This window comes from Pseudozyma flocculosa (assembly GCF_000417875.1).
Source record: "Pseudozyma flocculosa PF-1 unplaced genomic scaffold scaffold00017, whole genome shotgun sequence".
Lineage (NCBI taxonomy): Eukaryota > Fungi > Basidiomycota > Ustilaginomycetes > Ustilaginales > Ustilaginaceae > Pseudozyma > Pseudozyma flocculosa.
Window position 1 is genome coordinate 405,807 of NW_006920885.1, and position 17,480 is coordinate 423,286.

Genomic DNA, 17,480 nt, shown 5'->3' on the forward strand with positions numbered 1-17,480 from the left:
CCCCTCGTTTTGCTTTCATATCCCGCGCTGACCGTCGTCGCCATCGTCTCTGTCCTACGTCGAGGCAGGGGCGTGTTTTCCCCCGCGGCTCACGGGTCAAATAGACCGGGACGATCATCGACGATCAACGGCCCGCTTGCAGTGGTAAGTAGGTAGCTGGTGGAGGGCGGAGCCGACCATCGCGAGGCCGCCAACGGTTGCCGCAGCCCCTATCCGTCCGCTTCGGATACGAGGTGACACCCTCAATCCCAAGTCGCCTCGTTCTTTGACCCACGATGGCATCGCAACGGATACCGGTATAGGGGGCCATGGCCGGCCCAGGATGAAGGTTCGTCGGGTCTTGATGGTGTGCATGGTGGTGGGAACAAGTCGACACCCCCGTTTTGCCTCCACCGCGTACCGGCGCCTCCTCCTCCGACATCCGTGAGTGGGTTTCGCCGCTTGCATCCGGCATCGATCCATACGGCCCCGTTCCCTCATCCCCCACGTCGAGTGATGGGCACCCGTCGTCGGGCTAACGGAACGGATTCGAGGGTCGCTGCTGCCGTCTCGTATCGGCAGGGCGATGGCGATGCCACAGCTCGCATGCCGTACCCACGATGCGCCGCGTACACCGACAGATCCCCCGTCGATCGACAAAGATGGCCCCGCTCAACGCAGAGTCGCGGCTCGTCTGTGTTTCAGATGGAACGATCGTCGTACTGTATTCCGTACCGGCCTGCTCGCATGGCCTGGGCAATGGCCTCTAGACGACGGGCCGACTCGCCGGGGCGCAAAAACGTCTTCAGCCCAGCCGGCGCCGGATCCGCTTTGAGTCCCCAGCCTCGAATGGTAGGCCAGCGGTGGCAGTCTTGAAATGCCAAGGGAACAGAAGGTTTTCCCTGACATCTGCCATCAGCGAGCCAACAGAACTCAGCAGCTGGCCTCTCTGTTGTCCCAGCTCGTGGGAACCCTCGGACTACGTAGAATGCCTTTCGAAAAGCGGGACGGTCGGAAGCCATGGCACGGATGAGGCCGTTCCGCGATCCCAGGACAAAGCGGGGACGCAAATCCCCCCGCCGTGTCCGTCGGATCTCGTCGTGGTATCGGGATGCGGTTAGCACGGTACAAAAGAGAGCTGCGGCGAGAGCGGCACATCCTCTCCCATCTCTGTTCTTGGGGTATCGCTGCCCCGAGCAGCGGGGAGGCGGAGCGCCATCGGCCTGTCAGCCTCGACCTTCGGAGGTGAGGCCGGGATGGCGCATGGATCTGAACGGAGAGAAGAGTCTTTCCCAGCTCATCTTGGCGTTCCAGCGTCGGGGCTCGACTTTGCCCCCGTCTTGCTACCGACGACGCCGACGAAGCGGATGCGGCTGTGGATGAACAGCGTCGAAAAGAGGAACTGCGACAGCTCGGCGCCGTAGAGGGGCAGGTGGCGGTAGCCCTGCTGCAGCGAGCCCACCGAGACGGCATAGGCGGAGATGCAGTCGCCATCGATGCTGCTCATGCTGCTCGTGTCGCTGGTGGCGTCGGACCCGCTCAGATCCTCGTCGTACACCTCGAAGCGCAGGAAGCACAGGTCCAGCAGACCTCGGCTCAGCTTCTGCACGCCGCCCTCGGCCCCGATCGCATCGAGGTCCAGGTTGGCGCCCGCAGGAAGCTCCAGCTGGACACTCATGCTCGTGTTCCAGCGTGGGCTAAAGCCGTTGCCCTTGACCACGGGCGTGCGCAGGCGGGTGCTCGACGGCTTGGGCACCATGCTGGCCTCGGCACTGCCCGAGCCGGCTGACGGCACCGAGCCTCTGCTGCTCTGGCCTGGCCTGTCCGCGTCCTGGACGGTGGACGTGCGTCCCGTGGAGGGCAGTGGAACCGATGCGCTCGTCGGCGACTTGAGGAGCCCACCGGGCAGAGCAGGTGCGTTGCTCGACACCGCCGCTGCAAAGTGCTGCAGATCGACCGGGTCATCCTCGGGCCCTGATGGAGTCATCGGAAGTGGCGACTCGACGGTGGGCAGACCCGGTTCTAACGGCAAGCTGCTGCTCCGCGGCGGGCCCTTCTTGGCCTCCCTTGACGACACCTTGGCCAGCCCATTCTCCCCAAAAGCGACCGTGGCGATCGAGGCTTCCGCGCTGGCTTCGCGCACGAAGCTCGGGGGTTGCCGCCCCCAGCACTCGGGTACCATGATGGAGACCGAGACGAACGGGTCGATGGGCTCGCGATCGTCGCTCTCCTTTTCCTTGGCCGTGTCCCTGCCCTTCCTGGGCAGCTGCTGGGCCGAGATAATCTCGAGGTCGATGCAGAAGCGGAGCCGCTGCCCAGACGAGGACTTGGCCTGCTCCTTGATCCGCAGCGCGGGCGGTTTGAGCACGTAGCCGCAGCGGCCGTTGCGCGCAAACATGGCCTGGTTGAGCTCGAAACCCAGGTCCATCGTCTGCCAGTTGAGCGCCACCAGCTGGCAGCCGGCCGCCCACATGTCGAGCGGCGAAAAGTTGCGGCTTGCGTGCAGGCGGGCGAAGCTGCTCATTGACGGGTAGATGCGCGTCAGGTGCGAGCGGTTGTGCTTGATCAGCGCATCGCGCGTCACGGCGTCGCGGATGAACTTGAGCGCCGTCTTCTCCGAAAGCGAGATCATGTGCTCGGTTGCGTAGACCTCCTTCTTGTTGAAGCCGCGGCACTTGACGCCGACCGTGTACACCAGCAGCGCGGCCAGCGAGGCCGACATGAGCACCTTGGTGACGGGCTTGGCTTTGTCGGCACTGATCGCGGCTTCGGCAACGCCGTCTGGTTTGCGCGATCGCCTCTTGGTGACCCTCCGCACGAGATCTCGCGCACTCGAGAGCAGCGCGTCGCTGTCGGACTCGGTCGCGTCGGTCGTCGTCGTTGCCGGTTGCGCTTCGACGACGACGGCCGGCTCTTCAGCTGCGGGCGAGCGCGCCTGCTTGAGCATGTCCGGCCGGCCTTCTGCCAGATACAGGTTCTTGGCCTGGCGGAAACCGTCATCGCATCGGGCGAAAGAGAATGAGAATCAGTCTCGACCCCGCGCACGTTGCAAGCGTCCAGCGTCACGACAGCGGCTCGAGTCTCATCGCCCGTGCTCACCTTGACGAGGATCTTGTACTTCAGCGCCTCTGGACATGGCAGCTCCGTGCTCGTCGGGCTGTGGCACTCGTCATCGAGCTTCTCGGACAAGAGGCGGTCGCCGAGCGTGTCGCGCAGGATCTTGGCCATCACCTCTTGCTGAGACACGTCCGTATGAACCTCGAGCGAGAGGATGACCGGGTAGGGCGATGTGACAAACGCATACCGCCCGATCGCCGCGATCACATCGGCAAAGGGGACCTTGCTGGTGAGAGTCCGGCCGTGGGTGATCTGTGGAGTGTTGTTCGGACCGTCCCAGCAGTCGACTGTTGATTGCGCCACACGCCAGACGATCGCCAGCACGGGGATCCAAAGTCAGTACTGCATCGACTGACGGGCACTGATGGCGCTGCGGCTCGACGACTCACGCTCCACGCTCCTTGCGCCCTGCAGCAGCGCTCGGATGTAGCCTTCGACGGTGCTGTCGCCCTTCCACTGCCCGCCGACCAGGTACGTGTTGTGGCTGGAGCTGATGTAGTAGTCGCTCAGCGGCCTCGTCATGTCCTGCGTCACTGCTGATCTGCGGAAGTTGACTGGTAGCTTGCGGCAGTCGGCTTCGCTGGCGCCCGCCGCGAGCAGCTCCTCTGCTGTCTCGGCCTGGGCCCGGAGCGGTGGGTCGGACTGGCCGCCCGCAGTTCCCAGACCGGACGCCGAAACCGAAGGTCGGAGGGGCGGACGGCTTGGAGTGCGCTCCGCCTCGTCGTTGGCCTGCTTTGACTGCTCGGGGAGATCTGTTCCGGTCTGGCGTGTTGCATCCGTCTGCGAGAGGGCCGTGGACCTGCAGTCGGTCACCCTCGTCTGTCCTGCGCTTCCCGGACAAGACGGCACAGGTGCCTGATCCAGCAGCGGCGGGTTGTCTGACGATGTGATGAAGTCCAGGAACCCGAGGTAGCCCACGATCCGACCTTGGCTTGGCGTATCGGAGCTGCATTGCGAGTAGCGTGCAAAGATCTCGCGCAGCTCATCATCGCCGAGGACGGGGAACTTTCCGGGCGGGAACCATGACCAGGGCAGAAAGGGGGTCAGCTCGCCAGATTTCGCACGTGCCGCTTCGAGCGGCCGATGCTGGATGGCTCACCTTTTGCTCCTCGACGAGGAACCTCGCGAATGCCGCCTGACTCAAGCCGCGCGTACTCAGGCTTCCAGGCAAGACGCGCGGCGGACCTTCCGTCGTTGTGGTCCGCGCTTGAGGGGTCGCCTCCCCAGCTGGGCTGTCCGTCATCGCCGCCATGCCGACCGCTCCGGTGGCACTCAGGTCAATGTCTGCTAGTCGGAGGAAGATGGCTTCGAGGTCGACACGGCGCTTGAGGAGGCGGACGAAGATCTGAAAGTCCTCAAAGTCGAGGTAGCCTCTCTTCCTCCAGTCTGCCGTTTCAAAACAGGTGCGCAGGTTGGATCGGCTGTTCTCGATGCCCAGCTTGCGGCACAGCTTCTGTACCTCGTTTAGGGAGAGCCTCTCGTCCTTCTTCTCGTCGGCATCTCTCCAGTGGTGCTTGAGCCAGAGGTTCCTGCGCGCCTCGGAGCTGCCGGCCGCGCCGACTCCTTGCATGATCTCCTTTCGCAGGGTCTGGAGGTGCAGCAGGCTGGATCGCCAGCGCTCGACCGAGGCGTCGCTAAGCGCAATCACATGGAGTGCCTTGTAGATGCCGCCGGCCTGGTAGATGACGGTGATCCATCGCGACTCGTGGATCGAGGAGATGTTGAGTGAAGTGCGGTACGACGCCGCCGACGACGCAAAGCGCACCTCTCGTAACGTCTCGAGGTTCACTGCGGGGCGGGATCAGATGTTTCAAGACAGTGTTCGATAGGCAAGGCGGCCAGACTCTGGTCAGAACATCGACCCATCCGGCGCCGGCCGATGTTACCGGATCCGCTCACCCTTGTTGTCCCTCTTGCTCTCCCAGGTGATCTGGCCGCGATCGGCATCTAGGTGAAAGGTCCTCTGCTTGACCTTCTTTTGCGTGACTTTGAGCATGGGCTCACCTCCTGGCAAAAGGAGGCCACCAGGGCTGGCAGAGGCGGCATCCGTGGCCGAGAGCGAGTCGGACGACGACTGGACCGACTCGTTTGTGCGCACCCTTGCCAGAGCCTCTGATTCGCCGAAAAGCGCTGCCGAGCTGGCCGACTTTGGGCTGGTGGGCGCGGCCCTCTGTAGACTGGCGCCGTCGGGTGCACCGGACCGACTGCGCGCGTCTGTGCGGTCTTGGGACGGAGACGCCGCGGCAACGTCGCGCCTGATCGGGCCGAGGCTGGATGGGTCCGGCTTGGCAGAAGCGCCGTCGCTAACGGAGCGCATCCGTTTGAATGTCTCGCTGGCCCTCCGCCGATGGCTCAGACGCTCTTGCAGCGTGGAGACGCCCTGACCAAGAGACCTCGAGATACTGATGCTGTGGCGGACCGGCGGTGGCTCCAGGAAGGTGCTTGACGTCGAGGCTGTCAGGCCGGGATCGATGTTGGTCCGCCTTGCCTGGATAGCAAGAGGTGCAGCATTGGCCGGCTGAGCCGCCACGGCCTTGTCGAGATTGATCGCCCTTTCCGGGGGGTCGCGATGTTCGGATGGGCTCGCGGCAGCGGCGGCTTGCGCTTGCGGCTGATCTGTCGGGTCGGAGAGCGCTACGGCCTGATGAAAGGAGATGAGGTCTATTGGCATGCTGTGCCGGCGAGGATCCGGCGCGGCCGAGGATGATGCTGCTGAGTCTTGAGGCGCTGTTTCGGATGGACCCGGAGCGTTTAGGGCCGGATCGTCGAGGCCAGGGTTGGCGCCGGGCCTGTCGTGGGACAGGAGAGATTTGAGCCACGTCTTGACAGAGCGGTGTGCGCCGTCGTTTGGCGAGGCCATGGTCGCGGATGTGGTCGACGTCTGAAGAGCAAAGGCGAGGAGCAGAGTCTAGGATGGAGTCCAGGGTGTCGTGGCTTTGCTGCTTTGTGTCGAGACGGGCAGGCGGATGGCGTGGAGTGGCTTCGACGGCGAGTGGGTCGAGGGCGAGGAAGCGCGGACCATGTCGGCCAGCCCTTTCTAGAAGCTATAGAGGGTTACAGCCCGGATAGCCAGGAGTAGGGTGATTGGCAAGGGGCGAGCAGGTCCGAGTCCGTGCGTGAGAGTGATGTCAGGTGCGGCGCAACGAGGGGGAACCAGGCAAGCTAAGAAGGGAGGAGGCCACCGTCGGGGCTGTGTGCGGGCGGCATGGTCCGAGCGAAAAGCAACGGCCGCGGCGGCCGCGGCGGCACACGGCATGCACCTAGTTACCTGCCTGCAGCTCGTGCCGGTCAAGCATAGCTGGGCAGCCCAGCTGAAGCGTTCTGCTGTGGGGTGCACTCCACATCGACGCTATGCCAGCCTGAGCCTCGCCCCTCGGAACTCGGGCGCACCCAAACCTACTTTTTTTAGGTCGAGCCAGGCGGCCTGGCTGGACTGGCGGGCTGGGCAGAGCGAAAACTTCCAGCCTAGCCCGACCGGGCCACCCTCACCATCATCACTACGACCGCCCACGCCCTCTCATATCCACGCCAGCACACGGCGCACGCCCAACGGCCCTACGGCAGACACTTTCAGCCATGTTCAAGCGGGTCAACAAGCTCTCAAAGAAGCGCGAGCAGATGGAGCTCGATGGCGGGCCGGACGACCTTGGCTTCTCGGCATCCACCTACGCCAACATGGACGACGACTCCAGCTCCGGCGAGGAAGACGACGACGACGACGACGAAGAAGAAGAAGACGAAGAGCAAGACGCGAGCGCATCCGATGACGACCAGAGCTTAGGGAAGAGGAAGAGGGGCAGCGACGAAGACGGGTCCGACGATGATGAAGGGCAAGAGGGCGGCGACGAGGACCAGGACGAGGATAATGACGGCGAGGATGACGACGACGACGACGACGAAGAGGAACCCCTGCCCATGACGATCGACGAAGTCTTTGAAGACCCCATCTACATCGACCCGTCGAACCCCATGAAGTCTGGCGTGCACGAACGCAGCTGCATCGTCTGTCCTGCGGCCAGGCTCAAGAGCGACGAAATGATCGAGGTGCACCTCAAGAGCAAGGTGAGCGCTTACCCTCCGACTCTCCCTGCCTCTGTCTCACCACTGATCCTCTTGCACTGTCTCGCCTTTGCCTTGATGCCTTCCGCTTGTCACCCACCGGCAGCCCCATCATCGACGCATGGAGCGATTCAAGAAGTTTGTCGATGCAGAGCTCGTCGACGAAGAGGAACGGGACATTGACCCGCGCGACGCCATCATCGCAATGGACCAGCTCCAGGCCGAGCGCGACGGCGAAAAGCGCAAACAGGCCGCCGCCGCCGCCGCCGAGGCTGCGCCCGCGAGCAAAGCAAGCGCTTCTGACTCTGCTGCCAAGAAGAAGGTCGACGCAGGCAAGGAGGCCAAGCAGGTCGAAAAGCACGAGAAGAAGCTGGCAAAGAAGGCGGCTCAGAAGGCGGCCGCCGAGGCTAAACGCGCCGCTGCGGCAGCGTCGGGCGTCAAGCCCGGCTATCCGACGTCGGCCTCGTCGCCCACAAAGTCGACGGCAAAGAAGCTCAAGAGCGGCGAGGGGAAGAACAAGAAGGACCAGAAGGCGTCCGGCTCGGACGCTCCATCGAAGTCGAAAGCTGCGTCGCCCAAGAAGGACAAGAAGAAGAAGGAAAAGACAAAGGCGTCCGCGTAGGACAGCCTCAGCTCGAACCGCGATTAACCCTACCACCGCATGTACTTCTAGCAATCTCGCGCCTTTCCCATCTGCCAGACCATTACCTGGACATCAAGCACATCTCTCCGGCCTGCCCTGCTCAGGTGTACCACGTCGGGGCAGGCCAGCCATCCTCTCCCGGGCCGTGGAGGGCATACCTGCCCACCTCTGCCCGCTTGTGCGCGATGGGGTCGTGGAGCGAGTGGGTGCGCAGGTCGCGCCAGGCCACGTCGAAGCCGTACTTGGCACTGACGGCGCGGGCGCCCGAAAGCTCGTAGATCTGGCTCGTGATCTGGAGGCCAAAGTCGACAATGTTGACCTTGGCGGCGGCGACGCGCACCGCAAAGTGGGCGCGCTGCTCGGCCGTGACGGCGGTGCGCGGCTCCGTGTGCAGGATCGAGGCGGCCTGGTCGACGACCTGCTCGATCTGGGCCTGCGATGCCCACAGCCGCGCCTGCAGATCGCCGTAGCCGATCTGGATGTAGGCCTCGTCGGTCCCGCGCGAGGCCGGAGAGGGTGTGTAGGGCCAGCCTCGAGTGTTGGCCTTGGTATAGGCCAGCCCGCGCGCCAGGGCGCCCTCGGCGATGCCGAGATAGAACGAGGTAAAGACCAGCTGCGATAACGAGGGCGTGGTCGGGAAGCGGGAAGCGGATTGAGCACGATGGCGCCACATTGCACTTCCCTCAGCCTGCCGCCGCGCGACTCACCTGGATCTGAGGCAGGTTAAGGGTGTTGTACGCGCCGAGCGGCACAAACTTCTTGTCGACGTATCCGAGCGCATCGGCCCAGGGCACAACGACGTTGTTGATCGAGATGCCGCCGCTCTGGGTGCCGCGCATGCCGAGCGTGTCGACCCACTCGTCGCCGTAGACGATGCCCTCCTGCTTGCTCGGCACGGCGGCAAAGACGTGGTTGCCGTCGGCCAGCGTGCCCTCGAGGATGGTGATGTCGCTCACCTTGCTGCCGGTGCTGAACGTCTTTTTGCCGTTAAAGACGAGCTTGGTCTCGTCGTCGGGGTGCTGGGCCACGCTGAGGTCCGAGTCGCGCGGGTTGACGGCGCCGCCGATGAAGAACCTCTCGCGCGTGATCCACTCGTCGATGCGCTTGCGCTGCTCGTCGGTGCCCACGAGGGCCGCGGCCCAGAACCAGAGGTAGTGGTAGCCCAGCAGCTGTCCCAGGCTGCCGTCGCCGCGTGCAATGATGCGGATGACGCGGTAGGCCTCCTTCCAGCCGAGGCCGGCGCCGCCCGCCGACTTGGGACCGAGGAGGGTGACGAGGCCAGAGTCCTTGAGCAGCTGGACCTGGCGGTAGGGGACGACGTTGCCGCGGTCGCGGATCGCCTCGTCCTGGTGCAGCAGCTCCGAAACCTGCTCGGCGCGCTGGAAAAACTCGTCCGGCGTCACCGGGTCCGCCTCGAAGTTGGGGTACTTGACGGCCTCCGGGTCGGGCTGGATGCGAGAGGAGCTCTTGGCCGCGACCGGGGTGGCCGCAGCCGGTGCCGATACGGTCGCTGCAGGGGCCATGGTAGCTCGTTGTGTCGTGAGGCGGGGTATCTGGAACGGGGTTCGATAGAGGTCGAGGAGTCGATGAGAAGAGAGCGGGGAGCGGCGGAAGAGGGATCGAGGTTGGGGGAAAGGGGGGCTCCCTAGCTTCAGCAGCCTCTCTCCCCTACTTATGAAGCAGCGGCGGGGAAGGCCGCAGGTCGAGAGGGGCAACTCGCCGTCGCCGCTTCACTTGCAAGCTCAGGATTGCCTTTCTCGGATGCCATCGTACGCTTTTCTGCCGCAATATGGCGAGATGGGTCGCACGGGTCGGGAGGGCCATCAGATTGTCCTGACAGCGGGCTTGAGCAGGCAAGCTTAAGCTTGTGCTGCTGCGCTGGCCGCGGCTGGCAACACCGATGCGGGGAGAGGCGACAGAGTGGGCTGCCCCTCGGCTTCGCTTCGACACGAGCGCAGCGTTGTCCGTCGCGGCCCCTGCGATTGAAGTGGTCGGTGCGGGGCTGGTGCGTCGCGAATCGTAGCCGTACGTGCCCCACGGTATCCCTGCCTGCAAGCTGCCTTGTCGTTTGGGCTGGTCCACAGGACGGCGGCTAGGCCTCGAGGCAGGGTACGTCGGGACCCTTGGTCCGCCTCGGTTCGCCTGGTGGCCCTCCTACCAGAAGCTCTAGGTTCCGGTCAAGGGTCAAGGCTGGCCAAGTTGGGCGGGGCGCAGGGAGCGGTTCATCGTTGCGTGGTGCCCGTCCGTCACGAGCGACGGTGGGTGGTGTGCGACCAGCACAAGGGAGTGAGCTGGCGCGTGATCACGACAGCGGCGAGCGAAAGAGCGGATTGATCCAGCTAGAGAGTCCTAGCGTCGGTTGGCGAGAATCGACGGCCGCGATGAGAGCGAGCCGTACGTAGGCGGTGAGCGGGCGAGATGGTGGAGTGGGGAAGAGAGCGGAGCAGGGGAGAATGTCGTGCTTCGGCTGTCGAGCCGTCTTCAATTTGACAGGTCTCTGACGTGCTTCTCCGGCGGCGAAAGGGGTCGCACCAACGACCCGCTTCACCTCACTCCCTGACGCCATCTTGGCCACCCAAAGAGGCACAAGCACACCACCACCACCATCTTCGCGATGCCGTCTCACGGCAATCGAAAGAGAGCTAGAGCGAGCACCGTCAGGCAATGATGCCCTCTTGCGGCTTGACCGATGCGATCGAATCGAGACCCACTCCCCGTTCCAGCCAGAACCCTGCCCACCGCGGCTGTACGGCATGGTGGGTCGGGATCCCTCAACCGTGCGTGCAACGTGCCTTCCCGCGGGGTGACAGAGCTTGTGCTTGCCCTTGAGCAGGAAGGCGTTCGCTGTGCTCTTCGTTGGGTCGTCCTCCTGCCTTTGAAGCAGCAAGGACCATGGCTGAGGTACCGGGGCCGTGGACCAACCTCGATAGCTTCAGAGCCAGGATCTTCCTTGGAGACACCCCGGCCTCCTCCTGCTCTCTCACCATCTCCCTCAACCAATCTTGTTCTAGCCATCATACTCACCTTTCGTGCTCTTTTCTTCCACCAACCGCCCATTTGACAGCTTGAGGAGACGATGTCGACCACCGCAACCGCAGCCAGGACCTTGCCCGCGCCGATAGAGGTCGGCCGCGGCAGAGATGCCGATCAAGGCGCGGAGCGACATCGCCAGGTCCCAACGTCGCCGCATGGCCCTCTGTATACCGACGAGCAGCGGGCTGCAGCACTCTCACTCCTGATGCCCAGCCTTGCCGATGCCGTGCTGGGCGCCGGCTGGGACGACGTCCCCTCGCCACCCACGCCGTCCAGCCCGACGCTGGAGGCTTCGTCGCTCCTCTCCCCCGGCGGCTGCTCCTCGTCCTTCTCGTCTTCCGGTCCGAGCACGCCTCCCAACGGCCTCGCAGGTGGCGACGCGCTCCTCGAAAGTGCGGCATCCAAGGGCGGTGGCGCTGGCGTCGGTGCCGGTGCGGCTGCCCGCGAGCTGGAGCACCTCACCGACGCGCTCCTCGTCCGCTCGTGTCGACAGGGGTGGGAACGCTCCTTTGAGCTCCACTCGCACTGGCCTCGGCCACGCATCGAGGCGGCCGACGAGGTGCTGATCCGCAACGTCGCCGTCGGCCTCAACCCAGTCGACTGGAAGAGCGTCTCGTACAACTTCGGCATCGCCGACTGGCCCTGGGTCCTCGGCCGCGACGTGGCGGGCATCGTCGAGCAGGTCGGTGCCGGCGTCGAGGGCTTCCAGGTGGGCGACCGCGTATGGACGTGCGCAGACTCGCGCGACAGCCGCGCCGGCGCCTACCAGCGCTTCAGCATCGCCAAGGCCGATACCGTCGGCAAGGTTCCCGACCGCGTGCGCGATCAGGAGGCCGCCACCATCGGCACCGGCCTCGTGACGGCGGCGGTCATCATGTACTGGCTCTTCCGCCTTCCCCCTGCCGCCTCCGTCGCGGCTGCGGCCCCAGCCGGTCCGGCGAGACGCTCGCCATCGTCGATATGTGGCAAGTGGATCCTCATCTACGGCGGCGGCGCAGTGACGGGCATCTATGCGGCGCAGCTCGCCGCGCTCAGCGGTCTCCGCGTCGTCTCGGTAGCTTCGCCGAGCAACTTCGACTATCTCCAGTCGATCGGCGTCGAGGCCTGCGTCGATCGCTACGCCGATCCCAGCTCGGTGCTGCGGCGCATCGACGAGATCACTGCGGGTGATCTGGCGTTCGCCATCGACTGCGTCGGTAGCAAGACAGCCAACATCTGTTACGAGGCCCTCGCTTTGGCCAGCCGTATCTCAGCCGTCGCCGGGGAGCGGCCTTTGCCGGTGCCCAGGGAAGTCGGTGAGCTCGTCTGCCTTGCCGGCAACCCGAAGCCAGATTTCGTCGACGAGTTCAAGGCCCGGCAAGAGGCTGTGGGGGGCCAGGGTGCCGATGTCAAAGTGCACCGCATCAGTTTCTCGACCACCGTGAGTCCTGGCTGGCCTCAGCGCCATCGTCCGGCGAGTCGGGTGTGGCGAACCATGCTTGCTGAACCGTCGCCCCTATGCCCCCTCCACTCAAACATCGTCGTCCAGTTCTATGGCGACAGCAACTTCTCCCGCTCCACCCTCGATGACATCTATACGCTGCTCTTGTCGGGCGAGCTGCAACCGGTCTGTCCCGAGATTGTCCCCGACGGTCTGGCGGGTATCCGGTGAGTCCCCGACTGAATGCGCCACGTAGCCTGAAGTCGACGCTGATCAAAGCCTATGGGTACTCGTGTTGCATCTTGACGACGCTCCCGAGCAGCCGGGGCCTCGAGGCGCTACGCGATGGGACGGCGCCGCGGGCGAAGAAGCTCGTCGTATCCATTGCCGACACGCCGTCGGCCGACCTGACGCACCTCGGCGTGAAGACAGACCTGGGCTGGAACGGCGTGGTGTAGGCTTCGACCAGCGAGAAGGAGTGTCCGTGATCGTGCGCCACTGGTGCGAGGGAGGAAGGTCGATACGGGCACCCCGCAATTCTAGACCATCTTGGCCATTTCAGCCCCTTGAGCGGCGACCATCCATTCGAGATCGAGCTCGGTCAGGAATGACTCCATCTGTGGATACGGTTGCGGGAGGGTGAAGAGAGGCTAGTCAGCATCGGCGGCGGACGAGCGAGAAGCGCGAGGGTGGCTCGAGGCGGAGTGCGTGGCTCACCATCTGCTGTCTCCGCTCCGCCTCGACCTTGGCGGCCTGTGTGTACAGCCGGTCCCCGCGGATCTTGACGAGTCTGTGGTGGACAGCCGCGAGCCTCGCCCGCACAGGTCAGCCTCTCAGCCTCCTGATCCGCGCCTGTGCGATGAAAACGGTCAGGCCAGGGCGAGTGTGAACCTACTTTTCGTGGAAGTGGGCGACGGCGCTGCCGTTGTAGCCCTCTCCCTGCTCCGCGGGCGGACGGCTGTCCATCTGCGCGTTGTTGGGCGGCACGTAGAGGGGCCGCATCTTGACGGCGCTGAAGGCGGCGCATCGCATGATGCCTGGTGGAGTCGTGACAGCGACACGGTCAGCCGATCGCCTCGTCGATGCGCTTCCTTGGCACGTCACGACGCACCGATGCTGCCGATGGCGTCGAGCCTGTCGGCATCGCTGACACACCAAAACTCCCGACAGGAGTCGAGCCATTGGTCGAGCTCCTTTTCTTGCTGGCTGGGCTCCTCGCCGAGGCTGTGGCTGCGCTGGCGAGCCTCCCTGCGGCGGCAGTCCTTGGACCAGCTGACGTTGTCGACGATCTTTACGATGCGTTCGCGCTGGACGGCGTCGAGGATGTACGAGGACGGGTGCGAGTCGAAGAACGAAGAGATGATTGGCAAGGATCCGGACGAGTAGACGGTGGTCTTGGCATACTTTGCATCGTTGAGGTCGTGAAAGAGGCTGGCGTGGGGGGAGGAGGGAGAGGGGAGGGCGAGCGAAGCAAGGATGGCTGTCAGAGAGAGGGCCGGCGGAAGATCGAGGGCCGGCGCCGGCGAGACGCAACGCAACGCACGCTGCCAGTTCTACGACGAGGAGGTCGAGCTGCTCGTCTGCCACGTCTGGGCTGTTTCGGAGCGAGAGTGCGAGCTGGCGGACGCGGTTGACGTGGTGCCAGTCGTGCGAAGGGTCGTGATTCTCAAAGGCTCTCTGCGGGGTTGGATCGGTCGTTGGAGGTGGAAGGCGGGCTGGTTGGTACCTTTAGCCTGTCATCGCTGTCGCTGTAAAAGACGAGGGCGCGGCGCGGTGACCGAGAGACGGCTGCTTGCCCTCCCTTCTCACCTTTACGAATGCCTCTGCGTCTCGGATGAGGGCCTCCTGGACCGTGTACCCGTCTGACGCGTCCGAGGAGATGGACAGCGAGGCGGTGTGGTTTGCCAGGTCTGCTGGCGAGTTGCGCTGTGCCATGGTGGGGATGGAATGGGAGCCTGCGTGGTGCGGTGCGGTGCGGTGCGGTGCGGCGGCGGCGGTTGGTGTGGCGAGGAGAAGCGAGGAGGATGCTCGAGGAGCGGAAGAGAAGACAAGAATGGGCAGCCAGCCAGGCTGATCTGTGCACTCAGCAGAGGGAAGGGGGGGGGGGGGGGGCCGGCCCTCTGTGGCAGCGCGGGCTGCAATTCAATTCGGCGCGAGAGCCGACCCTGTCTCCTCTCCTCTCTCCTCTCCTCTCGTCTCTCTCTTCGACTCCAGCCACCAACAACATCGACGCCACCCGACCATCGGACCCCCTTGCCTGCCCATCGAGGCCAGCCATGGACAACATCCCGCTCGGATCTCAGCATTGAGGCCTACCTCGCCGGCATCCGGCTCGCCTCCTCGCCCGCCCCTTTGCCCCCGCCTTTGCTCTGGCTCTTGCCCCGGCCGCCCCCACGCTGAGCTTCCATCGACCGCCATGTCGTCCCATGCCCCGCCACGTTCTACTCCCTCGCCGCCCAACGCCCCTGCTCCCATCTCTAGCGAGGCAGTCTCGCACCGTACAAGTACGACTGCATCGCCCGCGCCCGCGCCCCTCACCCCGACCAGCCTTCACCTCAGCATGCCCTCGATGCACCCGCCTCGCCCGACGGCTCACGCCCTTGAGTCCGCCTCCTCGAGCCGTGCCCAGCGGACCGCCTCGGACTGCGCCACCAACCAAGCCGCACACGCATCGTCCGCTCCAGCAATCCCGGCGTCCTCATCGTCAGCCGCTGCTGCCATGGCCACCCAGCGTGGCTCCTTTTCCTCTGTCACCGCCTGCTCCCGATCGCAATCGCCCGACGACCACAGGTCCAGGTCTGCCACAGCCAGCAGAGCCGGACGCAGAGCCCTCGTCCGCTCCGGCACGAGCGGCTCCCTGCCTCTATCCGCGTCACCCTCCGCACTCACTCCAGGGTCCGAGACCGGCCCCGCCACAGAATCTGCCCAGTCGGTGGCAGCAGGGCCCGAATCCGGTCAACTCGGAGCCCAGTCCGCTACCCAGGCTGCCAGTGGGTCTCTTCCGCGATCAGACACGAAGAGCGCGTCCAGCCCCAGGATCAGATCCGCCGACATGCAGAGCCAGCAGGCAACCGCCGAAGACGTCGACGACGAGGCCTGCTTCGTCGATCCCGACAGGCCAAAAGTTGACTTCCTCGCACTCCTGCCGTTTGAGCTGGCCCTCTACGTCCTATACCACCTGCCCTCCCACCGAGACCTAATACGCGCCTCGGCCGTCTGCCGCACGTGGCGAACGGTCGCCACCGACAATGTCGTCTGGCGCGAACGCTTCTTCCGCAACCCTGGCTGGGCCATCCGCAGCGATGCCGAGCTCGTCTTGCGGCGCCAACACGAAAAGCACAAGAAGGCTGCAGCACTGTCCGCCAAGCGGCGCCAGGACAAGCTGAGGGAAGTCGAGCAACGTCGTCAAGCCAGCACGAGCCGGCTCTCGTCTCTCCGGTCATGGCGCGAATCGCTCCACATCCCCTCCCTGCCGGATCTGTCGTCGCTCAGCCTGACGGCTTCGGCATCGCTCAGCATCGGAGGGTCCAGCTCCCTCAGCTACTCGGCCAAGACCGCAGCAAGGGACGCCCCTGAGGGCACATCGGCTCCTCCTCTTGCTTCTCCCTCGCGTGAAGCGTCCAGCAGCCGCTTCGGCTTCCTTCCCAGCCCTGCCCGCGGTCCGCTGACTCCTGCTGGACGTCGTCGAGCGCAACGCTCCGCCCCCAGCGACGGCGCTGTCGTCGCTGATGCCAATGCAGTGTCTCTGGTCAACCGCGCGGGCGCGGACGACGATGCCGCCGCAGCCTCGAGAACAACGTCAGACGACGTCGTCCGAGACGAAGACCTGCTGTCGTCGCTGGACTGGCGCATACTGTTCCGCGACCGCCACATCCTCGACCAGCGGTGGCGCCGGTGCCGCGAGCCAGGGGCTTCCAAGGCCACGGGCGGACGCAGCCGCCTGTCGTCCTCGCCGCGCGCCTTCGAGCCCTCGAGGCGGATCCTGCTGGGCCACAAGGACGGCGTCTACTGCGTGCGCCACGACACGGGCATCGGCTCGGGCACCGAGGGTCGCATCGTGTCCGGCTCGCGGGACCGCACCATCCGCGTGTGGGACACGGAGACGGCCAAGTGCCGCCACATCATCAAGGGCCACGCCGCCAGCGTGCTGTCGCTCCACTACGACGAGCGGATCCTGGTCACCGGCAGCTCGGACGGCTCGGTGTTTGTGTGGGACTTTGCGGGCATCCTGGCGACGACGACAACGACGCGGCAGCACGGCGACGAAGACGCCTCGTTCGATGGCAAGAAGGCGGCAATCGTCGGGCCGTCGGCGCCCGCGGACCCGCAGCGCGGCGACGGCAGCAGCAGCAGCACCTCGACCGCGGAAGAAGGTGACGATGACGACGGCGATGACGACAACAACGACGACGGCGGCGGTGACGATGATGGCGCTGGCGGCCACGGCAGCACCAAGCCGTTGCGCCACGGCACGGAGAGGGTGGTGGCCAGGCTTCGCGGCCACACCATGGGCGTGCTCGACGTCACCTTTGACGACGAGTGGATCGTCTCGTGCAGCAAGGACTCGACGGTGCGGGTGTGGAAGCGCGGGGAAGGCTACGACTTCCACCGGCGCTACGCGGGCCACTCTGGACCGGTCAACGCGGCGCGGATCCAGGACAAGCGGGTGGTGAGCGCTGCGGGCGACGGGAGCGTGCACCTGTGGGCGGTGGCTTCGTGCGAGACGCTGCGCGTCTTTTCGGGCCACGAGCGCGGGCTGGCGTGCGTGGCGTTTAGCGGCAACACGGTCATCAGCGGCAGCAACGACCAGACGATCCGGGCGTGGGACGCCGAGCGCGGAACGTGCGTGGGCATCTACGAGGGGCACGAGCACCTCGTCCGCGCCGTTGCTTACGACGGACCGCGCCGGCTCATCGTCAGCGGCGGCTACGACAAGCGCATCAAGGTGTGGGACGCCGATGTCCCCGACAAGCCGCTGCGCGAGATCCGCCCGCACGTGGCGCGCATCTTTGACGTCGAGTTCGACTGTACGCGCATCGTCTCGGCCAGCGAGGACCAGTCGATCTGCATCACCTCATTTGGCGGAGCCGGCATCGATACCAGCCTGTTTGCCTAGGGTGGGTGGGTGACCAGGTCCAGGTCCAGGTCCAGGCGGACCGGATCGCGTCAGACGGCCGATGAGGGCCGCAGCGACGCAATGAAACGAAACGCGTGGGGGCCTTCCAGACC

General features: G+C 65.1%; 6 protein-coding genes across 6 annotated transcripts; 3 read left to right on the forward strand and 3 right to left on the reverse strand.

Annotated features, from left to right (window-relative positions):
* Window positions 1-1,276: 1,276 nt before the first annotated feature.
* On the reverse strand, window positions 1,277-5,956 carry PFL1_05016 (uncharacterized protein; the record flags this gene model as incomplete). The annotated part of the gene is made up of 5 exons (XM_007882545.1): window positions 1,277-2,962; window positions 3,079-3,383; window positions 3,486-4,101; window positions 4,196-4,884; window positions 4,996-5,956. 5 exons carry the CDS (start codon window positions 5,954-5,956, stop codon window positions 1,277-1,279), a joined length of 4,257 nt encoding a protein of 1,418 aa, XP_007880736.1.
* A 716-nt stretch (window positions 5,957-6,672) lies between these two features.
* PFL1_05017 (uncharacterized protein) lies at window positions 6,673-7,777 on the forward strand (the record flags this gene model as incomplete). Its single annotated transcript, XM_007882546.1, has 2 exons — window positions 6,673-7,158; window positions 7,262-7,777. 2 exons carry the CDS (start codon window positions 6,673-6,675, stop codon window positions 7,775-7,777), a joined length of 1,002 nt encoding a protein of 333 aa, XP_007880737.1.
* Window positions 7,778-7,898: 121 nt separating this feature from the next.
* On the reverse strand, window positions 7,899-9,321 carry PFL1_05018 (uncharacterized protein; the record flags this gene model as incomplete). Its single annotated transcript, XM_007882547.1, has 2 exons — window positions 7,899-8,411; window positions 8,506-9,321. The coding sequence occupies 2 exons, from the start codon at window positions 9,319-9,321 to the stop codon at window positions 7,899-7,901; spliced, it is 1,329 nt and encodes a 442-aa protein (XP_007880738.1).
* A 1,553-nt stretch (window positions 9,322-10,874) lies between these two features.
* PFL1_05019 (uncharacterized protein) lies at window positions 10,875-12,709 on the forward strand (the record flags this gene model as incomplete). Its single annotated transcript, XM_007882548.1, has 3 exons — window positions 10,875-12,251; window positions 12,360-12,478; window positions 12,574-12,709. The coding sequence occupies 3 exons, from the start codon at window positions 10,875-10,877 to the stop codon at window positions 12,707-12,709; spliced, it is 1,632 nt and encodes a 543-aa protein (XP_007880739.1).
* An 81-nt stretch (window positions 12,710-12,790) lies between these two features.
* On the reverse strand, window positions 12,791-14,186 carry PFL1_05020 (uncharacterized protein; the record flags this gene model as incomplete). Its single annotated transcript, XM_007882549.1, has 6 exons — window positions 12,791-12,868; window positions 12,969-13,041; window positions 13,147-13,288; window positions 13,363-13,682; window positions 13,795-13,928; window positions 14,061-14,186. The coding sequence occupies 6 exons, from the start codon at window positions 14,184-14,186 to the stop codon at window positions 12,791-12,793; spliced, it is 873 nt and encodes a 290-aa protein (XP_007880740.1).
* Window positions 14,187-14,811: 625 nt separating this feature from the next.
* On the forward strand, window positions 14,812-17,367 carry PFL1_05021 (uncharacterized protein; the record flags this gene model as incomplete). Its single annotated transcript, XM_007882550.1, has 2 exons — window positions 14,812-14,983; window positions 15,146-17,367. 2 exons carry the CDS (start codon window positions 14,812-14,814, stop codon window positions 17,365-17,367), a joined length of 2,394 nt encoding a protein of 797 aa, XP_007880741.1.
* Between the last annotated feature and the right edge of the window lie 113 nt (window positions 17,368-17,480).